Source organism: Mauremys mutica, unplaced genomic scaffold (assembly GCF_020497125.1).
Source record: "Mauremys mutica isolate MM-2020 ecotype Southern unplaced genomic scaffold, ASM2049712v1 Super-Scaffold_100275, whole genome shotgun sequence".
In the NCBI taxonomy this organism is placed as follows: Eukaryota; Metazoa; Chordata; order Testudines; family Geoemydidae; genus Mauremys; species Mauremys mutica.
In genome coordinates this window covers 108,422-130,468 of record NW_025423302.1, presented here as the reverse complement: position 1 = coordinate 130,468, position 22,047 = coordinate 108,422, and the positions used below count along the sequence as shown (strand labels likewise).

The following is a 22,047-nucleotide window of genomic DNA, read 5'->3' as shown; positions in this document are numbered from 1 at the left end:
GACCGCTTAGGTTGCCTAAATGGTTGCATCGGCCCTGCTGACATCCCTGGACCCAGGCCATCCCTATGTTTACACCCTGGGGCAGATGCGGGCATGAGCATTTACAAAGACAAACGGACCCCAAGAGAAGACTCTGACTGGGGACCATCAGAGTTGAGCTGAAGTTAATGAAACACCCTGAGTATGAAAAGACAATAGTTTAGGATTGTATAAGAGGAGGAGAAAGCACACAAGATATTCCCCATTATGGAAGAGAGACTCTCTGCTAGCAGGAGTGTCTCATGAAAGGTGGATCCAGACTCTTTGGATTGGATAAGTGCTGTTTGGATCGACCACTGAGTGAAACATACCTTGTTGGACAGGAAAGTACTTTAAGACGTACAGGGTATAAGAGTGCATTTTATATTGCTTTTACCTGTCACCTTATGTTTGAAAATCATAAGAGGGGGAAGGATAGCTCAGGGGTTTGCACATTGGCCTGCTAAATCCACAACTGTGAGTTCAATCCATAAGGGGGCCATTTAGGGATCTGGGGCAAAAAATCTGTTAGGGACAGTACTTGGTCCTGCTGGGAAGGCAGGGGAATAAACTCACTGACCTTTCAACATCCTTCCAGTTTTATGAGAGAGGTATATCTCCATATTATAATCCTTTTGCTTGCTTTTATTTGAATCTTTATCTCAAGATCTGTAAAATAAACGTATTTGGTTTTACTCTAAGTGCCTTGTGTTAACAAGTGTTGAACTGAGGTGAAGCCAGTTAACTGGGGTGCCCTGCTTCCACGGAGGCAGTGGACTGGTGCATTGCAGGTGTCCAGAAGACAAGGGACTGGGCAATTCAGTGTATCAAATTGGGGTGTGTAAGTTGCTAGTCTGCAGAGAGAGAGAGAGGGTGGGGCTTGCGGAGCCCAGAGCGGAGTGCCGGTGTTGCCAGAATCTGTGGGAGCGTTTCCTCTGGTGGGCACAGACAAGGCTCCCACTGTAAGCAGGTGGTCATCATTGACCCCAGACACCTTGGGTAACCCCAAAGGTGTGTCAAGGCTCCCTATACACTGAATGGCAAGAGATGGCCCATTCGAATGGGATCCACAAAAGCCAGCACACAAGGTAGGCAGCTGCCAAAGACAGCCAATGGGAGATGCCAATAACGGGGGCATTTGCCTTTCTCAGGGGTTTGGTGCCTTGGGCTGGAGGGAGAAGCCCTCACTGCTGGTGACCCAAAGCTGGGAACCCCTCTCCTGCAGTCAGGTGGCTTAGGTGCCTACGTTGTTCCATGCAAGACAGTATGGCACATGCCTTTAGGCTTGTCTATACTTCCAGCTAAGCGCTGATTTAGTGGGTCTGGTGATGACCTGCGAAATCGATGGCAGAGTGCTCTCCCGTCTATACTCCACCTCCGTGAGAGGCAGAAGGTAAGTCAGCGGGGAGAGTATCTCCCGTCGACATAGCCCGGTGTAGACACCGCTGTAAGTTTACTGAAGTTACGTCAACTTCAGTTACAATAACTTACGTAACTGAAGTACCGTAACTTAGGTCGACTTACCGCTGCTCAGTACTAAAAGTGTAACTCCACACAAAATGGTCAGGGGGAGAGAGGATTATAGTGATTCCCATTTAATAGTTAATTAAGTTTAACAACTTCAACAAAAGGGATAGTGGGAGCCCCATGTCAGAATATCCCATTGCCTAGTGGCTAAGGCACTCATGCGAGAGGTGGCAGATCCCTGTCCAAATCCCTTCTCATCAGGCAGAGGCGGGACTTGACCCAAAGTCTCCGACAACCCTGGTGGGTCCCCTAACTGTTGGGTTAAAGATTATAAGGAAGGTCCTCCTCTACTCCCACCACTACCATATCAGGCCCCATAGGTGAGGGAGACACTCCTCCACCCATCTTCCCCTGCTTTACAGATCATGCTGAGATTCAGGTGGGAGGTAGGTGCTCAGATGCCTAGACTGAGACAGCAGCATGCATGCCCAGAGACAGAAACTTAGACAACAGGAGAACTTTTAGAGCTCAGGTTTATGCCCTGAGTGAGTTTAGATGCCTACAGGATTAGGCGTCAGCCAAGTGGGGTTTTGTGGATCACAGACACTGACCTTTCTGTTTTGCCAGTTCAGATTGCAGTCTCTCTAGGGGGAGAAAAGAGGGAGATGTGAGATTTCACCCTGCCGTATTTATGATGGTGACACTCCCCCCCCCCCTCGCCCCAGCTAATGTAACTGGCCCAGACACTCACCATTCTCACGCTCCATTTCAGTTAGCAGAATCCCTAGAGGGATAAAAGGGCAGAGGTGATATTTAAGTTCTAAGGCCAGAAGGGACCATTGTTATCATCTACTCTGACCTCCTGCATAACACAGGCCAGAGAACGTCCCCAAAATAATTCTACGGCCGCTCTTACAGAAAAAACATCCAGTCTTGATTTATAAACTGCCAGTTATGGAGAATCCATCCCAAACAACCCTTGGTAAATCATTCCAGTACTTAGTTAATACAGGTGAGATTTCACCCTGCTCTGTCTGAGATGACCCTACTCAGTAATGTAGTGGGTCCAGACACTTACCCTTCTGATTCTTCATATGAGTTTGCAGGGTCTCTAGGGGTAGGAGGGAAAAAAAAGGTGAGATTTCACCTTGTTGTGTTTATGGTGCAGTTCCTGCTATTCATGTAATTTATGCTAGTGAGGCAGGCAGTCAAACAGGACCCACAGACAGATCTGTCTTGATGTTCCTTCACTCAGCATCCCTCCTGCCCGGGCCCCACTGACTAGCATGTCTAGGGATTGCTCTGCGTGTCTCTCCGAGGGGCCATCCTCACTGCCCGGGCCCCGTCACACTCCTGTCAGATCTGGCTGCTGTGGGAGTGGGGTAGAGAAGGTCTCTGCTCCCCTCTGTGCCCATCCCCTGAATGGCCACAGCTCCCCCCACCTCCTGACTGTGGGGCCGGGGACAGGAAGTGAGCAATGGTAATGGGGCTAGATAAGGGATGGGATCTGGTTGGCTCCATCCAAGCCCAGCTCCTGGCCTTGTGGCTGGCGCCTGCCCCCTGGCCCTAGTGATACCTGGGAAACAGCTCCCCGTAGGGCTGGGGCAGATGGTGGGTGCCTAGCTCAGAAAGGGGTGGAGGTGCCTTTGTCTAGCTGAGCCAATAAGTTACATGCAAATGAGCATCAGCCCCTAAGATCAGCTCTTTCCCACTCGAAGTTCACCCATTTTGGGCTGTCAGCCCCAGGATCCAAACACAGCTGGAAATGAGAGAACCATGTCAGGTGAGACACTTCCCTGTTAGCAGCTTCCCCCCTCCTCCATCTCTATTGGGTGAGGCATTCAGAGGGGACCAGTGTTGTTACTGGAGGCTCCTCGACTAAGCCCCACCCTTCAGCTCAGTCCACCACAAGAATTCTTGCAAAGCTGCAGAAACACTCCAGGAACTAGAGAGACAGCCTGGAATTCTGTTCTCTAACCCTAAGGCAATTATATGTCTACGGCTCCCTGGAGAGAAAAAAATCAGCTTGTTACACGCTGTGTTTCCAGTCATTTACCAGACTAGCAGGGTGGGATGAATGAGAAGAGAAGCTGAGAACAGAAAAAAAAATTACCAGGTATGAAATTTCTCATTCTGCTGCACAGCTTCTCTCCCCATTCATCACTAATGGGAAGTACGCAATCACAGAAGGTGGGGCTGAGGGAGTATAAAACACAAATGTAATATTATTGCAGTAGAATAACTTGCAGAAATGGAATCTCTCCACCCACCCCCCAGCAAAGGCTGTTTCATTTAAGGAATTATGTGGGAACCAATACAGTAACACCTTCCTATCAAAGGCAGGGGCGGCTCCAGGCCCCAGCATGCCAAGCGCGTGCTCGGGGTGGCACGCCACAGGGGGGCGCTCTGCCGGTCGCCGGGAGGGTGGCAGGCGGCTCCGGTGGACCTCCCGCAGGCATCCCTGTGGAGGGTCTGCTGGTCCCGCGGCTTCAGTGGAGCATTCGCAGGCATGCCTGCGGGAGGTCCACCGGAGCCACGGGACCAGTGGACCCTCCGCAGGCACATCTGCAGAGGTCCACTGGAGCCACGGAACCGGCGACCGGCAGAGCACCCCCCACAGCGTGCCGCCGTGCTTGGGGCAGTGAAATTGCTAGAGCCGCCCCTGATCAAAGGATGCTTCTGCAGAAGAACAGAAACCTGCTTTGCAAATCTTCCTCAGATGATGCTCAGTCGCTTCTTGTAATACCTCTAGGGACCTTGTAGAGGGAGCTTTGATTCCTTCTGCGAATGGGTTCCCAGATGCCAAAAGGTGCAAACTTTTAAACATCTTGCTGCAGGAACTTTGAGGCTGCAAGGTCCTGGGATTTTGGATGGCATGCAATGAACTATGACTAATGGCTAAAATGAAGTGACGGGGAAACTGTTTCCAAGGAACAATGGGAGAAAAACTTTGCCTGGGCAGAAAGAGTTTTCGTCACGAAAACAGGAGTGTGGCTCTTGTACGGCTGGAGGCACTAACTCCAAAAGCTGTCTGTCTGAGGTAATGGCAGCTAGAAAAGCTAGCCACAGGCTTGTCTCATCTGGCCAGTATGAGGAATCCTAACACCTGATGATACTCAGCTGGGGAGTCCAATATGCCTGCCTACACATCCCCATTAAGGCTGTTACCCACTTCTCTGTGGTGCTAGGACCCCTATAATCACCCTGGAAGAACACTAGTGTAGCTGAGATTACTAGAACATTGTGGTCTTTCGTATTTGTAATGTGGCAGCATCCCGAGATGAGGCCCCATTGTACTGGGCACATCACAAAGAGACAGAACATGCCGCAGAGAGCATTCTCTTCCCCCCGCCCCCATTTCTGAAATGTGACACAATGAGATCAGTGAGTGAAATTCTCTAGTTGAGTTCTGTCTGGAGACTCCCTGCAGATGTGCACCTCTCCTCCGATGCCCATGCTGTTACCTGTAGGTCATCCAAGTCCATCTGAAGATGGACTTCCTGCTTCAAGGTGCAATGGAGATTCCTTGAATGTCTATCAAGTCCAAAGGACCTTCTGAGCCAATGGAGGACTAGGAGAAAGACTTCAGCTTTTTCTTTACCCTACTGCCATTGCCTACAAGAGAATCTTTGCTCTCTGGTTATTCTGGAGTTCTTGCACCTTCCTTTTGAAGCAGCTGATGCTTGCCACAGTCAGAGACAGGACCCTGGCTTGGATAGACCCCTGGTCTGATTCCATATGGTCATGCCATTGTTTCTGGCCAGACACCACTGACAGAGCTAATGACGTGAACTAAATGCATGTGCACGCTGAGACTTTGGCCATGTGGAATCAGACCAGAGTGGCTTCAGCATGCTGCTTGTACTTACCTTTCCGCTAGGGCCATACAAAGGTGTTCCAGGAACGCTGCCTAATTTTGCATTGGACCCAGTGTGTGGTTCCATGTCATCAGAAAGAAGTCCTGGAGACACATTTTCAGAAATCCCACTTGGGATGACACTGATGCATGCACCAGCAATCCTCGCAGCTGGAGATAATTGGCTGTGGATGACGACTGCCCAGGAATGGCTGATGCAAATCTTTCCCCTAGCGCACTGCAGTCTCCCTTCTTGTTCCTTTACCTTTTGCTCTGCGTTGTGTCCAGATGCAGTAGATGGCCAGGGCAATCACAAGAGCCAGGATCACTACCAGAGCCACCACCCAGGGAGAGACCCGTGGAAAAAAGAGATCTGCAGGAGAAATACTGATTTAGGAACAAACACATGTAGAATGAAGACAGGACATTGAGAAAATGGTGACACTGTGACTGGTTAAAAGAATCTCACAGCGAAACACAACGTGAAATGTGGCTTCTTTGAGTTTTATTATTAAGCCAATGAAATTCCGAGTGCTAATCTGGTTACCAAACATGGTTAATTAATAAGAATGGGGATATTAGTGGTAGGCACGGGGCATGGCAGAGCTCCACTACACCCATCTGCCACTGGTGTAACTTAGAGCAGCCCCTAGGCTTCTCTACTGGATGTCAGGGCTGCAATCAGTGCAGACTGGCCCTCTAGATCAGAATGCTGTAACCAGTTACTGATGCTCCACATTCTCCTGTGCTCAGGGAAGCTCAACCACGCAGGGATTTTAATAACAACAAAGCCTGAGTCTGAGGGCGGGTTTACATTGCAGTGTAGACATACAGTGTGTTCCTTGCTCACTGGGGGCAGGGGTTTCCTACAGAATCTAGAATCACTAGGGGGTGATTAATACAATATTCCGCAACAGTGGCTATGTAAATTCCCCAGTCCTTGAAGCTTGACCTTCTGGGGAATAGGAGGAGGGACGGGTTTTATCTGTTTCCAGGAAGTTGGGGGGACAAAGTGAGACTTTTGGAATAAAAGGCAGTTAAAACAGACTCAGGGGTCAGGGCTTTCTTCCTGGGTGAGCAAAAGGACAGCACCTTCTTTACACTGGTGCTGGAGCCTGAGCAGACCTGCTGGGGGAATCACAGTGAGGTGCAGAGGGGACTGCAAGTCAAAGCCCCCAGGCTGGAAGGAGAGAGAGGCAGGTATCTGCCTACGAGAGATGACAGCTGGGAGCTGGAAACCTTAACTGGATGCCCTCAAGGAAGACCAGGAAGGGAGTCAAAGGTGACTCTGTGAAACTGATGCACTGGGCATGCCACAGGGAAATGTTACAGCCCTTTGAGATGGAAGATGAATAGTGCTTTACAAATGCAAAATTATTATTACAGTGACAAAATATTGGTTCTATAATAATAGTTATTAGCTAGGAAATAGTACAAAAAGCCTGAACTGTTTTTCTAAAATGTTAAGCTGGATTTAGGTAACATTTTGTATTTACACGTTATAGGCTTGATTGTTTATGCCTAGCAAATCTCCCTATCAATTTCATTGTACAATGAATGCAGGATCAGGCTCATGAAATGAGCCAAAAACCGCCGTATGTGCACAGGGAGGTCCGGGTCATGCTGCCTGTGGAGTTCTGCATTTCCTGACTTTTGTGCAATTCAATACAAGTTACAGTTTGAGCCCTCAGTTCTAACTCTTTACGGCAATGGGAGTTTTGCCAGGGTTTGAACTGCAGCAGGGGATCCATAGTGCAGCCATTCCACTGTTGTGATCTTTTCAGGTGCAGTCTAAGCAGCAATGCTGAGATCCTGACCGGGGCCCTTTTTCACTGTTCAGGAAAAATGACTTCAGTGGCTAGATTTTGTCAAAAATACTCAACAACCAGCAACTCCCATTGGGAACACAGGAGAATTCCCTCTGCAGCCCCACTGAGAAGAAAGGAGATTGCTGGTTGCTCAGCTTTTCTGGCTAAACACCCTCAGCTACTATTGAAGTCAAGGTTTGTCTACACTAGAGTTTTTTACCTGGAGTAAACTGTCAGTTAACCCGAGGTAGCTTTTACAGGTCAGTCCGGATAGCCCACAAACGTTATATAGAACTATTTTGAGTCACCAGGTATATCCAGAGAGAGTTGAGGATGCTCAAGACCTCACTACTAGGAGACACTCTAGTAAGTGCTCCCCACTAACATCTGCAGTGTCTCAGTCTGTCCATGTGCGGCACTGACCTGCTATGTAAATTGCTGACTCTCTCTCCTGGTTGACACGCGGGTTCCTAACACAGCAGGACACTTTCTGGTTGGACTCTTCTGTTATAACAATGGCAATCTCTGTTTGAAACAGGCCACCGGCTGCTTGGGATATGTTTTCAGAGGCTGATGGTAAGATCTGCCCCTGTAGATCTCTCCACTGAGCCTCGGGCTGTGGGTACCATCTGGATGAACGACACACCACCTTGATCCCTCCGTCCTGATGTCCCTCCACAGAGATGTCAGGGCCAGAGCCCAAGCCTAGAGGGGAATGCAATGAACTGATGTTAAATCTACAATATTGTGTTATGAGCCAAATGTTTCATGACAGTATCTTCAAGAACACCCCTTTGGGAAGGGGGGAGGCATGGATTCTTGTAAACTAGGAATTTCTGGGACACCTGGAAGATGTGAACAGCACTGACCGAGGTAAGGAGGAGATGATGTAGGACGGGGTGGCCAACCTGTGGCTCCAGAGCCCCGTGTGGCTCTTCAGAAGTTAATATGCGGCTCCCTGTATAGGCACCGACACCGGGGCTGGAGTTCCAGGCGCCAACTTTCCAATGTGCCGGGGTGCTCACTGCTCAGCCTGGCTCTGCCACAGGCCCTGCCTCCACTCCACCCCTCCCTTGAGCCTGCCATGCCCTCACTCCTCCCCCTCCCTCCCAGAACCTCCTGCACGCCATGAAACAGCTGATCGGGAGGTGTGAGGTGGGGGGTGCTGATTAGTGTGGCTTCCCATGGGTGGGAGGCGCTGGGAGCAGGGGGTCGGAGCTGATTGGGGGCTGCTGACATATTACTGTGATTCTTTGGCAATGTACATTGGTAAACTCTGGCTCCTTCTCAGGCTCAGGTTGGGCACCCCATATGTGTGGTATTGTTCTATCCACTCTCAAGGCCTGATCCAGAGCGTAACGCCTCACATTAACAATCTGGGCTTTGGATTAGGCCTGGAAGAGCTCTGTAGTGTCAGACTAGATTGGATATAGAGACCATTTCTTTTTGTTTTAATGTGATCGATGCTCTGCATTCTCAATCCATCTTGTGTTAATGAGAGTATTTGAGTCTCAGGGCGAGTCTACTCACAGGCTGGTACCAGCAAAACGAAACCAACTTCAACTCACATCTTTGGTTCTTTCGGTGCAAGTCAGTGTGTAACGCTCTTATTTTGTGTCTCATTTTTATTTCATTTAAATCAGTTGTGAAATGGGACACTGTTAATCTGAAACGACACACACGTAGACTCGCACTGACATCACAAAGGCGTGGATTCAAATTGATGGGCCGAGTTTGTGAATGCTGTTGGAGAAGAACTCAGTTCTCACTCTCTGGTTGGGTGCAGCAAAGTCAGATACTTTATTTCTCGAGCAATTGCATAGAGGGAGGGAGTGCGCTAGGATGCAGGGTTTCCCCCTCCTAGGCAGGTCTCTCCACAGGTAAACAGTTCCAGCATTTATACCTTTTGTTACAGACAATAAGAAGCACCAGCTGCATTTTGTTTATACATAGGTCATCCTGATAACATATTTTTCTCACTTATTTTGACTCTAATCTTATTTACACAAGGTCACAACAACTTCTCACACAGTTCCTTCCCACTCGCCTTACACAATCCTCGCTTCTAAAAATCTCGCGTTATTAGGGTCACAGTTAGCCTGACTCTTGCTAACAGAGACTGTCATGCATTAAGATCCCCTACAAATCCCTGTCAGTTCTTGTTCTACTTCCACAATGCCTTACACTCAACTCAGGGCTTAGCTACACTTACGGTTTGCAGCGCTGGTCATCCAGCTGTGTAGGAGCAGCGCTGGTGTGTGGCCACACTCACAGCTACCAGCGCTGGTGTGTGGCCACATTTGCAACATTTGCAGCGCTGTTGGGAGTGCTGCATTATGGGCAGCTATCCCAGCATTCAAGTGGCAACAACGTGCTTTTCAAAAGAGGGGGGTGGAGGGTGGTGTACTGTGACAGGGAGCGGGGAAGAGAGAGAGAGTGGATTTTTGGAGCCAACACTGTGTTAGTTTCCTGGATTGAAAAATCACAAAATGTTCGTGAGCCCTTAGTCTTAACTCTTAATTGCAAACAGCCTGCCTCCAACACGGACTCCCCGCTGTTTCACTCACTCCCTGTGGTGTACTGTGACAGGGAGCGGGGAAGAGAGAGAGAGTGGATTTTTGGAGCCAACACTTTAGCTTCCTGGATTGAAAAATCACAAAATGTTCGCGAACCCTTGGTCTTAATTGCAAACAGCCTGCCTCCAACGCTGTTTCTCTGTCAAGCAAACATTCACTCCCTGCCTCTCATTTGATCGTTCACAGCCAGGTACAGATAGCTCCTGTTTGCTGTGATCAGTGTTTGTTTTTTAGATAAGCAGTTCAACGGAGCTCCGATTGGAGTTCACAACAAAACAAAGAGAGGCTGCATAACAAAACAAAGAGAGTAATTTAGTTAAAAGCTTTCTGGGATATCTCCTTATTCCCTGGAGGCCAATACAAGCGCTGGTGTGTGTCCACACTTGATGAGCAGCGCTGGATCACCAGCGCTGCAATCGCTACACCCCAACCTGGCCAGGTGTACAGCCAGCGCTGCAGCCAGGGAGTTGCAGCACTGGATGTGCCTTGCATGTGTGGACGGTTACTAATTGCAGCGCTGGAAAGCCTCTACCAGCGCTGCAACTTGCAAGTGTAGCCAAGCCCTCAGTGGCACCTCTCTGTTATTCTGTCTGTGTTTGTAATGTGACACCTTTTGAACGCTGTACCTAGTCGATTCCGAAAGTGCAGGGACTGTTCTAGGTCTCACTGGGCACTTGACTTAGGGGAAAATTGGAAAACCAAACAGGGGACAAATTAAGCCTCTGCCAACTGATTAGCCCAACCACAACTTCAAGCCCCTTTGCAAGTGTCCAGAGATCAAACTTCCAGCATAACTAGTGTGTCACACACTTTGTATCTTGTGTAGGCTGAGTGCATCGCACGCATGAGGGGCTCCTTGCGTACCTCCATACCCCCCACAAGTCACTGTCCCATCCCCCTCTACTTCAGGGACTCCCTGCAACTCCCCCAATCTCCCCCATACCAGGGGTTCTGTGTGCACACCCCCATTCCCACTTCCCCCAATGCTGTCCCTTTCCCCCATGCCAGTGGCTCTGTTTACTGTCCTATTTCCATGTCCTCCACACTGGGGTCCCCATCCTTTCCATCATGCCATGGTTTATGGGTGTCTCTTCTCCCCCATAGATTGGAAGGGTAGGGTGGATGGCTGGTGCCCTCTCTCCCCTGACTGGAGCAGGTATTGAGGAGGCAGGACACTGGGAAGGAGGAAGGAAGGAATGACCTCTCCATCCCCTCTGGCTGTCCCTGCTGGCTGAGTATCCACCCCATGGAGGGAGAACAATTATTTCTCTTCTAACACTGGAGGTGTCAACATGATAAACTCTGTTGGCAGAGTGAGTAGGGCTGTTATGCTTCAAGGTGTTAATGGTGCCATCAACAGATATCAGCTCCATATGGCCCCCATTTCCCCCCATTTTTGTTTTCTGATTGTCTCCAAGATCAACAGGATTCTGGCCTTTGATGCTGAGAAAATTCCCTAAAATGTTGGAATTGATCAGAGGTGGCATTCAGTCCATTTGGCCCCACTGCCTCTCATTGACTGCTGTTCTGTCATATGTGCAGATCCTTCATTTTCTCTAAGGACCAGGGATAAGCTGCTACATAACCCAGGAGACTGATAGTGTGAGCAGGGGTAAGGGAATCAGTTTTCCTTTTAACAATGCTATAAACAGGCTTGGTGCAGCAGGTGCATATAAGAGGAATCATGTGGAGTAGTTGTGAACCACCTAATTGACATGCATGAAGGCTGAACTCTTCCATAACCTTCACTTGCAAAGCAAAGTTTAGAAGCAGCCTCAGCGTACAGAGCATTCCAGCAAGCCCTTCAATGTGTCCTGAGAGCAGACACTGACTCTACTGGGAAATTATGGGAAGTCAAAAGAGAATTCAAAGAATTGGCCGGCAGAGAAACCACAAGCATTGTTTCCCAAGAGCTCTCTATTTATTATCCTTTCTGAAGTAAAAACAGCAGTGAAACAAGTTACTAACCTTCCACCTGCAGGAGCACTGAGGCGCCTTGAAAAAAGGTAAGTGATTGAAATAAACAAGCGTCAGACCTTCGTCAGAAGGTCGGATATCACGTATTCTCAGGGAAACACTTCCACTGGTGATGTCATCTTTCAGCAGCTCTCTCCTTCCTTGATAGTCCAACATCTGATTTTCATACTGATCCTGCCCATTTTGGTACAGGTGCACAACTGCAGAGTCCTGGGATCGGACCCATCTCACCTCCATGCTCTGAGCGCTCATCCTGGGGGAGAGGTGGCAGGGCAGGACGGCCTCCCCACTGACAGATGCTGTGATTGGACGATCAGGTCCAGTCACTGTGAACTGTGCTGTGAAATGTGTCAGGGATAAAAAGTCAATTAAATCAAAGAGGAGCTGAGTGGTGTGTTAATTCAGTAGTAAGACCCACAGTAAGAGAGAGCATCGTGTATTAGAATGCATGACATGGTCCCACGCAGTGCCCTACACACGTGTACGATGGCAGAGCTCATGTGAATTTTATGCATTACTTGTATGATCTCTGACTATGGCTCAACACTTCTCATGGACACCGTGGGGATAATGGTATGGGGGGCCTGATTCTCTGATACGCCAAAGCCTTTTCATGCTGCTGCAGCACAGGAACCGTCCCAGCTGCTGTAGAGATGGTGTAAGCGCTTGCAAAGTGTAAAGATATGAAAACAGATCATCACCACACAGGTGGTCACTTTAACGGGGGGGTCTCTGTGTACAGACTCAACATCGACCTGTAGTGGTGCTGCGTTCTGTGTATTCGAAGCTGCCAGAAACCAGCCAGAGCAATAGGCTGGATGAGTATCTAGGCCTGAGAAGACTGAGTAGAGGCAGCAACAGTGGTGAGCTGGAGCCGGTTCGCAAGAACCGGTTGCTAAATTTAGAAGCCGGCGTAGAACCAGTTCTTAAAGGGGTGGGCGGGTGGCCAAACTCTGGTCTGCGGGCCACATCCGGCCTGTCTGGGCCGCTTGAGCTCCCAGCTAGGGAGGCTGAGGCTCGCCTGGCCCCTCCCCCGCACAGAGCCACGGGAGCCCTGGGGAAGCGGCGAAGGGGGGCTCCAGCAGCTATTTAAAGGACCGAGGGGTAGAGGCAGCTGGAGCCCTGGCCCTTTAAATAACCCCTGGAGCCCCCTGCTACCCCAGGGCTCGGGGGCTATCTAAAGGGCCCGGGGCTCCCCTGCTTCGACCACCCCGGCCCTGTAAACAGCCGCAGGAGCCCTGGGGAAGCGGTGGGACTCCAGCGGCTATTTAAAGGGCCGGGGCGGTAGAAGTAGTGGGAGCCCCCAGAGCCCCGCAGCCCTACCCCAGGGCTCCAGCAATGGGGCTCTGGTGGCAATTTAAAGGGCCTGGAGCTCCAGCCCCTGCTGGGAGCCCCAAGCCCTTTAAATTGCCCTCTGGGGAAGCCGAGCCACCCTGGTGCGGTGCACCGGCTCTCGCCGGTACGCCGTACTGGTGCACACTGGCTTGCTTTCACCTCTGGGTAAGGGGGTGGGGCTGCAAGCTCCAGCGGCTGTGCAGCATCCATACACAGCAGCATGGTAAGGGGGCCGGCCGGGGCTGGGAGGAGGGGTTGGATAAGGGGTAGGGAGCGGTTGGAGGGGGCGGAGGTTATGGGGGGAGTCAGGGGATGTGGAACAGGGGAGTTGGGTAGGTGTGGGAGCCCCGGGGGTCTGTCAGGGTGGTGGTGGCTGAGGTTGAGGCAGTCAGGGGGCAGGGAGTGGGGCGAGTTGGGTAGGGGGTGAGGTCCTGGGGGGCAGTTAGGGTGGGGGGGTCTCGGGAGGAAGTGGTCAGGGGACAAGGAGGGGTGGTTGATGGGTTGCGGGTTCTGAGGGGGGCAGTCGGGGGCAAGACGTGGGTTGGGGTCAGATGGGTGGGTGGCAGGGGGAGACAGGCACGTGGGGCTTGTACTCACCACGTGGTTCCCTACCAGGTCTTCGGCAGCACTTCGGCGGCGGGTCCTTCACTCGCTGCGGGTGAAGGACCTGCTGCCGAAAACCCAGAGCGAGTGAAGACCCCTCTGCCGCCGAACCACCAAGGACCCGGTAGGGAACTGGTTCTTAGGATTTTGGGAGCTCATCACTGGGTAGCAACCATGGTTATTAGGGACCCAGCTGTGCCCTGCAGTGTCTTCATTTGTGTAAAGAGCGTGAGACACCAGGCGGGGTGAGCAGACATGGTTTGCAAGACAAGGCAGTGATGTGAGATGGATGTTAATAACCAGCAATAGACCAGCAGCAAACCCAGCGAGGAGGCCGGAGCTCCTACCTGACACCAGCCTCTGCACCTGTAGAGCGAGGCAGAGAGCGACGTAGCCGGGCAGAGCGGAGCTCACTGTGGAGCCGGGGGAGAAGGAGGGGACCTTCCCCATCATCATAGCTGGGTCTGGGGAACAGGAGAAATAACAAACCAGATGGCGGGTGAGTGTGATGCAGTGACAGTGCCATGGAGCTGCAGGGAGGAGGGAACAGGCCTCACTGCTGCCTAACATACAACCAAAGGGAAGGGATTTTCCCTACAGTCCTCGTCTGCCCCGGCTCTGAGCTAAAACCCCCGAGCTGCTGTCTGGTCTGTTTAGATTGTACGAAGCTCTCCAGGGCAGAGATGGTCTCTCACTATTGGTGTGTCCAGGGCCCAGTACAATGGGGCCCCCATCTTGGTTTGGGCATTTAGGTGTTACCGTAATCCCAGTGAATGAATAAATAAGAAGGGAGGTATTAAGGAAAACAAGCCAGTGCAGGCAAAGCTCTTGAGCTTAGGTCACTTATTGCTTTGGGGAAAGCAGCTCCATCTCCCAGCAACACCTGTCCCAGGGGAGGGTATTCTGGGGATCTCGCTACCTCGGGGCAGTGGGGGGCATTCCAGTGAATAACATCACCCTTTGGCTTTCTGAACAAGCTCCTTCTCTGCGTCCTGGTCACACACATCAATGTAACATCAGCTAGAGCAGGGGTCGGCAACCTTTGGCTTGCGGCCCGTCAGAGTAATCCGCTAGCGGGCCACGAGACAGTTTGTTTACATTGACCATCCGCAGGCACGGCCACCTGCAGCTCCCAATGGCCGCGGTTCACCATTCCTGGCCAATGGGAGCTGCGGGAAGCGGTGGCCAGCACACCAGAGGTCAGGCAGTTCCTTAGTGTATGTGGTTTGAGAACGCCTGGTGGAAAGGACCATCTGTCACAAAGGTGAGCTCACCTGCGTGGTAAAATATATGGGATCACCCAAGAGGACTGTCTGTGATTCCATGTTAATGCTGTTATAGAGCCTGAAGCGTTTACACTGGATACTTGGTTGGTGAAATCTCCATACAGACCTCACACCCAATTTGGGGTTTGTTCCCTGCTTCTTACCAGTCTGCCCGAGGCTGGTGCTCGTGCTCTCGAGTCACTGGGGACAGCGTTACAGAGAGAGGGGCTGTGACTTCCCCACGGTCACTGAACAGGTCTGTGACAGAGCCAGGAACAGACCCTGTTAACTCCACAGCCCCGTCACCCGCAGCTTGGGAAGGCCCCGAGCACACTGTATTAGGCTGCAGGAAGAGGTGTGCAGGGACTGCAGCTGAGCTGCCCTGCCAAGACAGCCTGTGCATCCATGGACAAACCACCTCACTGGGGGGGTGTCCCCTGGGTCAGGAGCAGCCAGTGTCCAGCCCTGTGGGGCTGCGCTCCTGGCTCATACCTCCAGCACTCACTGCTGCCCCTCCCTTACCAGCTGCACTGTTCAGCCAGCCCCAGGCCTCTGTGAGGTCACTTCCTCCCGCCCCCACCTCAAACCTTCAAACTGGGATATGGTGCACCAGTACCAATCAGAGTGCACTAGTGTAACTTCTATCTACACTAAGGGTTTGCACCAGTGCCTAAAACACCAGGGTGGCAGAGACCTTCAGAAACAGCAGTACGGTGGCACTAGAACCTATTTCTAGCTCGGTCACAGACAGCCTGGGTGACCTTAGACACGTCAATGTTTCTCCTCCCAACTTTAGTCTCTTTCCCCAGCTGCCCACTCACCGGGGTCTCCTCTCTCCAGAGCTGCTCACCACTACAGTCTGTGTGGGTGTCCCCAGAGCTAAGGGAGGTCAGCTCTGGAATAGTCTTACAAGGGGGGCTGGGGAGTCTCTTTCCCTGGAAGTTTTTAAGAACAAATAGGACAAAGCTCTGCCAGAGACAATCTACATATACTTGGTCCTGCCTCGGCAGAGACAGCTGGACTTGATGACATCTTGAGGTTCTGTCCAGCACTACATTTCTAGGATGCCATGCGATATATACGTACAAAACACAACATCCAGAGTAAAACCCACCACAACATAATGTCAGGAAACTCAGGAAAAAAAAAAAGAAAAAATAAACAACAAAAGCCACAGCATAAAATGACAATACAGAGGAAAAGAAAACACGATGCAAACTAACACACCCTAGGACAATATTACACAACGAAAAAAAAAAAAGAGCTCATCTCAAACCAGCACAACACAGGCACCAAACATGCTGAGGCAAAACAATTCACCATAAAACTGCTCCACAACATGGTGCGATCACAGTTCCAAATGGCACCATGCAAAACAGCTCAGCGTAGAACAGGACACAGCACAAAAGAGAATTATTTCAGTGTAGGCCTGGAAGGGATCTTGAGAGGGCGTCTACTCCAGCCCCCTGTGCTGAGGCAGAACCAAGTATCCCTAGACATTCCCAGACTGGTGTATCTCTAACCTGGTCTTAAAAACCTCCAGTGAAGGAAATTCCACAGCCTCCCTTGGAAGCCAATGCAAGGCAAACACTGACCAAAACAACACTGCACACACACACGCTGGGCCTGGGGTTAAGGGGAGAGGCAAGAATTCAAACAATTTGGGGCAAAACTGGGAACTGAACCCAGATTCTCCATGCAAACTTGTTAGACACCGGCGGCTGGCCCATGCCCGCTGACTTGGGCTCACACGGCTCAGGCTGTGGGACAGTTTAATTGTGGTGTCCATTTTCCGGCTGGGACTGCAGCCCAAGGTCTGGCACCCTCCCACCTCGCAGGGTCCTATAGCCTGGCCCCAGCCTGAGCCCAGACATCTACACTGCAATTAAACAGCCCCTTCGCCTGAGCCCTGTGAGCCTGAGTCACCTGGCATGGGCCAGCTGGGGGTTTTTAATGGCAGGGTAAAGATACCCTTGGTGTCTGTTCAGCACCTGTCACAATGGGGACCCTGATCTTGGTCAGTGTGCAGAGTCCTGACCAACAGGGGAGCCTGAGCTCAGTTGGGGACTCTGCAACTCCCGGCATTACAGGATCCCTGATTTTGTTTAGGGCCCCTGCAGTATCTGGCAAAATGTGGGGCCAGGAAATCTGTCAGGTTCTGTGCAGTGCCCAGTACAGTGGTTGGGTGTGATCTTCATTAGGGTCAGTGCAATGCCACACTCAGCAGGATCTCTGAAGTGCCCAGCACAATGGAGGCAGCGGTTTGGGCCGCAGTCATGTGCTGCCTGGCACAAGGGGGGCCGTGATCTCGGTCCAGGTCTCAGTTTTACCTGGCACAACAGTGGGGTCTGATCTCACCTGGGGTCTCTGCTGCATCTGGCAGAACAGGGCCCAGATCTCAGTTGGGGTCTCTGCAGCACCTGGCAGAACAGGGCCACGCTCAGTACGATAAGAGCCCCAATCTCAGTCACACACCTGGAGAGAAAAGGGGGAAGATTTTCGAGCATTCGATATCAGTATTTCAGAACTGAGGAGAAAATGGGGCACAAACTAAATACTTGCCAATATAAGGGACAAGCATCATGTGTGGAGATTTTATGTCACCATTCAAGAGAAAAGATGGGAAATTGGAGGGGATTATACAAGGTTATTGAATCAACAACAGAATGGGATGGATTCTTCTTGCCTCACACTCACAGCGGACAGGAGTGGGGCTGGAGTCACAAAGTCACTATCAGTGGGGAGGGGCTGGCAGTGGGGTCTGGGAATGTGACTAGCAGGTGATGGGGAGGGAGTAGCTGGGACTGGGAAACGTGGGGCTGGGCAGTCTGGGGCGGGGTGGGGCCCTTGCTCCTCCCTCCCCTTCCTGGCCCTTCCCAGGCCCCGTTGCCAGCAGAGAGTGGCCCCCCCAGCCCAGCCCAGAGGTGTCCCTGTCTCAGGGCCCCCCCAGCCTCTGCCCATTCACCCTCTGCCCAGCTCAGGAATCACTGGGGGGAACCATTTCCCACCCGCACAAGGACAAATCCCTGCAGGTGGAAATGGGGGAAACCCCCCAAACCTGAGACCTGAACTGGCCACTGGCGAAGGGGAGAGAAAATGGGGCACAATCGGGGGGGGGGGGGGGGCAGGGAACATGACAGGGGTGGGGGGAGGGGGGGGTCACCCTGGGCGCTGCTCGTGGCTCTCTAGGGAGAAAGGGGGCAGGACGGGGGAGGAGGGGGGTCCCGACGGGAGGGGGCAGCGGTAAATCCGAGGGGATCTCAGCCCCCCCCTTTCTCTGCCCGCTCCTCGGGGGTCACCTGCCCCCCCCCCCCCGGCCATGTCCGGCCTGCACAGACATTTCCCGCCCGCCCCCAGCCCGGTCTCGCCCCGCCCGACCCCACGCAGGGACCCCAGGGTTAATGAAGGGCCCTCCCGCCGCGATCTGCGCATGCCCAGAGCCCCACCGGCACCAACCCTTCTCCGGCCCGGGAGAGGTTCCAACGGCCCCGCGCGAGCCAGGCAGAGCCGCAGCGCCCAACGCTCCTTCGCAGCCCGGCTCCGCCTCTCCCCCCAACGTCAGTTCCGCTCCGGGGCGAATCAGGAACTACATCTCCCAGCCTGCCCCGAGGGCGCTTCCGCTCTCCGCAGCTCAGGTAAGGGAGGCCTCATCTCATCCCCGCCCCTCGCAGAGACCCCGCCCCGGCTGAGGAACAGCGGCCCCGCCCGGAGCCCCCAGCCCCGCCCCCTCCCATGTGCCGGTCCCTGCCCGCGGCCGGGGCGCGTCCCCCTCGCGCCAGAGCCCGAGACCCCGGGAGCAGCTCGCGGGGGCCCGAGACGTAGCGGCCTGTGGGGTGGGGGGGAGAGACTGTCCGGCCCCGCCCAGCGCCCCCCCGCTGCCAGTCACCCCCCGCCCTGCTGCTGGTGCCCCCACTGCCCAGCGCCCCCCCAGCTGCCAGTCACCCGGCCTGCTGCTGCTGCTGACCCCCTGCCCAGCGCCCCCCCAGCTGCCAGTCACCCGCCCGACCTGCTGCTGCTGCCCCCCTGCCCAGTGCCCCCCAGATGCCAGTCACCCCCCTGCCCAGCGCCCCCCCCGCTGCCAGTCACCCCCCCGCCCTGCTGCTGGCGCCCCCACTGCCCAGCGCCCCCCCAGCTGCCAGTCACCCGCCCCACTGCTGCTGCCCCCAGCTGCCCAGTGCCCCCCCAGCTGCCAGTCACCCCCCACCCTGCTGCTGCCTCCTCCCCACTGCCAGGGAGTTTTCCTGCTCCATACTCCCCTCACGTACCCTCTTAAAGCACCTCCCCAAAGGGCTCCCTGCTGCCCATGTGAAGGGTGGGGGTGGGGCAATTATTACTGTCTGTTTATGGAACTTCCATATACAATCCCGTCACACTGTCCAACTACTGTCACTTACTTGGTATAAAATCTCTTCAGAACCGGGTGCTTTTCTCTCATCAAATATTTCTTTTTAGACCTATTTCTTCCCCAGTTCTCAAGGATAGATTTAAAATATCCCGTGTGCGGTGCTGTAGTAGCCATGGTGGTCCCTGGATATTCGAGGCTGCCCCCGTGATTTATATACAAACGTTCCGTGTTATTCTCCATCCCATTCCTTGTGAATCTGAACACGTTCGCTTTTCTGCTGGCAGCTGTGCAGTGAGTGGAGCTTTGCATTGATCTGTCTACAGCAGTGCTTCCCAACCTTTTTGTGGCCAGTAGCACATTCAGGTTTTCAGAAGAGTGTGGTGGGCGCCAACCATTTTTCAAGGCTTATTTTCTGTTTGTACATTAAATATACAAAAAAAGTCATTTAATATTACATAATATATGAATCCATAAGATAAAAACGGTAATTTTACATGTAAAAGGTATTAACTAAATTATTCGGCAGTTACTCTTTCACCTTCCCATGTCAATTTGCTGTTTTTTATCTACAAAATATTTTACAAAATAAATATAAACAATTTTCATCTTCTTTATTTTTTAAAAAGTAAAACATTGTTGAACTGCTGGCCCAAATATATTTATTATCCTTCCTTTAACATAGACTGAAGCCTGCAGCCCCAGAGTTCTCTGTTCCTGGCCGGGGCTGGGCTGCAGCTTCTCTGCAGCTTCGAAGCCGCAGCCCCACGCCTGCCAAGGACAGAGAAAGCCGGCGACTGCAGCCCCGGAGAAGCTGGAGAGAAGCTGCAGCCCCGCGCCTGCCAGGGACAGAGAGCACCGGCGCCCGCAGGCTGCAGCCCTGGAGAAGCTGGAGAAAAGCTGCAGCCCCATGCCTGCCAGGGACAGAGAGCACCGGCGCCCGCAGGCCGCAGCCCGAGAGAAGCTGCAGCCCCGCGCCTGCCAGGGACAGAGCGCACCGGTGCCCGCAGCCCCGGAGAAGCCGGAGAGAAGCTGCAGCCCCACGCCTGCCAGGGAACGAGAGCACCGGCGCCTGCAGGCCGCAGCCCAAGAGAAGCTGCAGCCCCGTGCCTGCCATGGACAGAGAGCACCGGTGCCCGCAGCCTGCAGCCCCGGAGAAGCCGGAGAGAAGCTGCAGCCCCGCGCCTGCCAGGGACAGACAGCACCGGTGCCCGCAGCCCCGGAGAAGCCGGAGAGAAGCTGCAGCCCCGCGCCTGCCAGAGACAGACAGCACCGGCGCCCGCAGGCCGCAGCCCGAGAGAAGCTGCAGCCCCGTGCCTGCCAGGGACGGAGAGCACCGGTGCCCGCAGCCCCTGAGAAGCTGGAGAGAAGCTGCAGCCCCGCGCCTGCCAGGGACAGAGAGCACCAGCGCCCGCAGGCCGTAGCCGAAGAGAAGCTGCAGCCCCGCGCCTGCCAGGGATAGAGAGCACCGGCGCCCGCAGGCTGCAGCCCCGGAGAAGCTGGAGAGAAGCTGCAGCCCCGCGCCTGCCAGGGACAGAGAGCACCGGCGCCCGCAGCCTGCAGCCCCGGAGAAGCTGGAGAAAAGCTGCAGCCCCGCGCCTGCCAGGGACAGAGAGCACCGGCGCCCGCAGCCTGCAGCCCCGGAGAAGCTGGAGAAAAGCTGCAGCCCTGCGCCTGCCAGGGACAGAGAGCACCGGCGCCCGCAGACTGCAGCCCTGGAGAAGCTGCAGCCCCGCGCCTGCCAGGGACAGAGAGCACCGGCGCCTGCAGCCTGAGTTCTCTGTCCCCGTCAGGCGCAGGGCCACAGCTTCTCTCCCCTGCTGGGCAGTAGGTGGGCGCACATAAATGCCCCGGCGGGCGCCATGGCGCTCGTGGGCACCGCGTTGGGAACCACTGGTCTACAGCCACGTGCAGATCCCTTTCTTTAGTTGTGTAGCCGATATGTTCTGCTGACGCTGCCAGGTGTAATGCATGTTCAGTAGGGGGTTCTCCCCTACTAATGCTGCAGTGTCCTTCTCCTCTAGGTTAGTATATTAATGATCTCATTTTGGTGTCACGTGTGTCAGTTCGTTGCTATGGCACTCGTGTGCTCAGACATCTGAGGATGCTCTGCAGAAAAGCTCCTTGAGTGGGGTGATCCACAGGGAGTAGCTCAAACCTCCAAAGTGCCTGGCCGGGGCAGGACATTGGCACAGCAAGGGAGGGGTGTGGCAGTGACATCACAAAGGCCTTTGGCAGGACCTCAGACTATTGGTCAAAGGTGGTGGGGAGGTGATGACCTCACAGAGAGATGCTGACATCAGCCAGGCAGGACCGGGGCGCGGGGCCAGGGAAACCTCAGAGACCCCTGTGGCTTTGCTTCAGCAAGTCTCCTTCTCCAGGTCTCTCTTTGAGGACTGAGAGAGTATTCGGGTTCACGGATGTGAGCGCCAGGAGGAACCTCTTTCGAGTTTTCTCCTTCCCTTTCAGTGATTTTACTAGAAAACAGCCGTCCCTGTTTAGAAGGTAAGAGCCTCCTGGAGGTTTGAAACCTGTTCAGTCTGATCCATCTGGTGGGAGTTGAATTCTAGGCATGGAAAACACGAGCTTAAGGAGGCAGAATTTTATTGCACACCTGGGATTTTGTCCCTTAGAATCACTGGGGACATTAGGGTTTGTCCTTTTTGTTTCACCTTTTCCTCCATCCCTCCCTCCTTTTGCTTCTTCTCTTGCTTCTTTTGTCCTTTCTCCTGTTCCCCTCCCAACACCAGGAGGTAGGATGGGGTGGGTGTGTGTTTTGCGGGGGAGGGCTCTGCAGCTC

The 22,047-nt window shown here is 53.3% G+C and overlaps 1 protein-coding gene across 4 annotated transcripts; it reads right to left on the bottom strand.

The window, feature by feature from the left end:
* Positions 1-2,107: 2,107 nt before the first annotated feature.
* LOC123360596 (selection and upkeep of intraepithelial T-cells protein 1-like) lies at positions 2,108-14,927 on the bottom strand. Of its 4 annotated transcripts, XR_006576036.1 has the most exons (7): positions 13,988-14,927; positions 11,694-12,040; positions 7,573-7,854; positions 5,607-5,714; positions 2,564-2,596; positions 2,237-2,269; positions 2,108-2,129 (listed from the first exon to the last, which is right to left on the bottom strand). XR_006576036.1 is itself a non-coding variant. In XM_045001236.1 (3 exons), exons 1-3 carry the CDS (start codon positions 14,208-14,210, stop codon positions 7,657-7,659), a joined length of 768 nt encoding a protein of 255 aa, XP_044857171.1. In that variant the 5' UTR covers positions 14,211-14,920; the 3' UTR covers positions 7,464-7,656. The 4 variants fall into 4 exon arrangements, 1 of the variants encoding a protein (XP_044857171.1); XR_006576035.1 differs by lacking the exon at positions 2,564-2,596 and having other exon boundaries at positions 13,988-14,925; XR_006576034.1 differs by lacking the exons at positions 2,108-2,129; positions 2,237-2,269; positions 2,564-2,596 and having other exon boundaries at positions 5,583-5,714; positions 13,988-14,919.
* Between the last annotated feature and the right edge of the window lie 7,120 nt (positions 14,928-22,047).

What these genes read in the sequence shown, in the direction of transcription:
- LOC123360596 (XM_045001236.1), bottom strand. Translation starts at nt 14,210, where the DNA reads ATGTTAGGCAGCAGTGAGGCCTGTTCCCTCCTCCCTGCAGCTCCATGG. An exon ending in GGTGCAGAGGCTGGTGTCAG is followed by an intron (nt 12,041 to 13,987) that starts GTAGGAGCTCCG and finishes CACATTTCACAG; the next exon opens with CACAGTTCACAGTGACTGGA. An exon ending in AGTGCTCCTGCAGGTGGAAG is followed by an intron (nt 7,855 to 11,693) that starts GTTAGTAACTTG and finishes ATTCCCCTCTAG; the next exon opens with GCTTGGGCTCTGGCCCTGAC.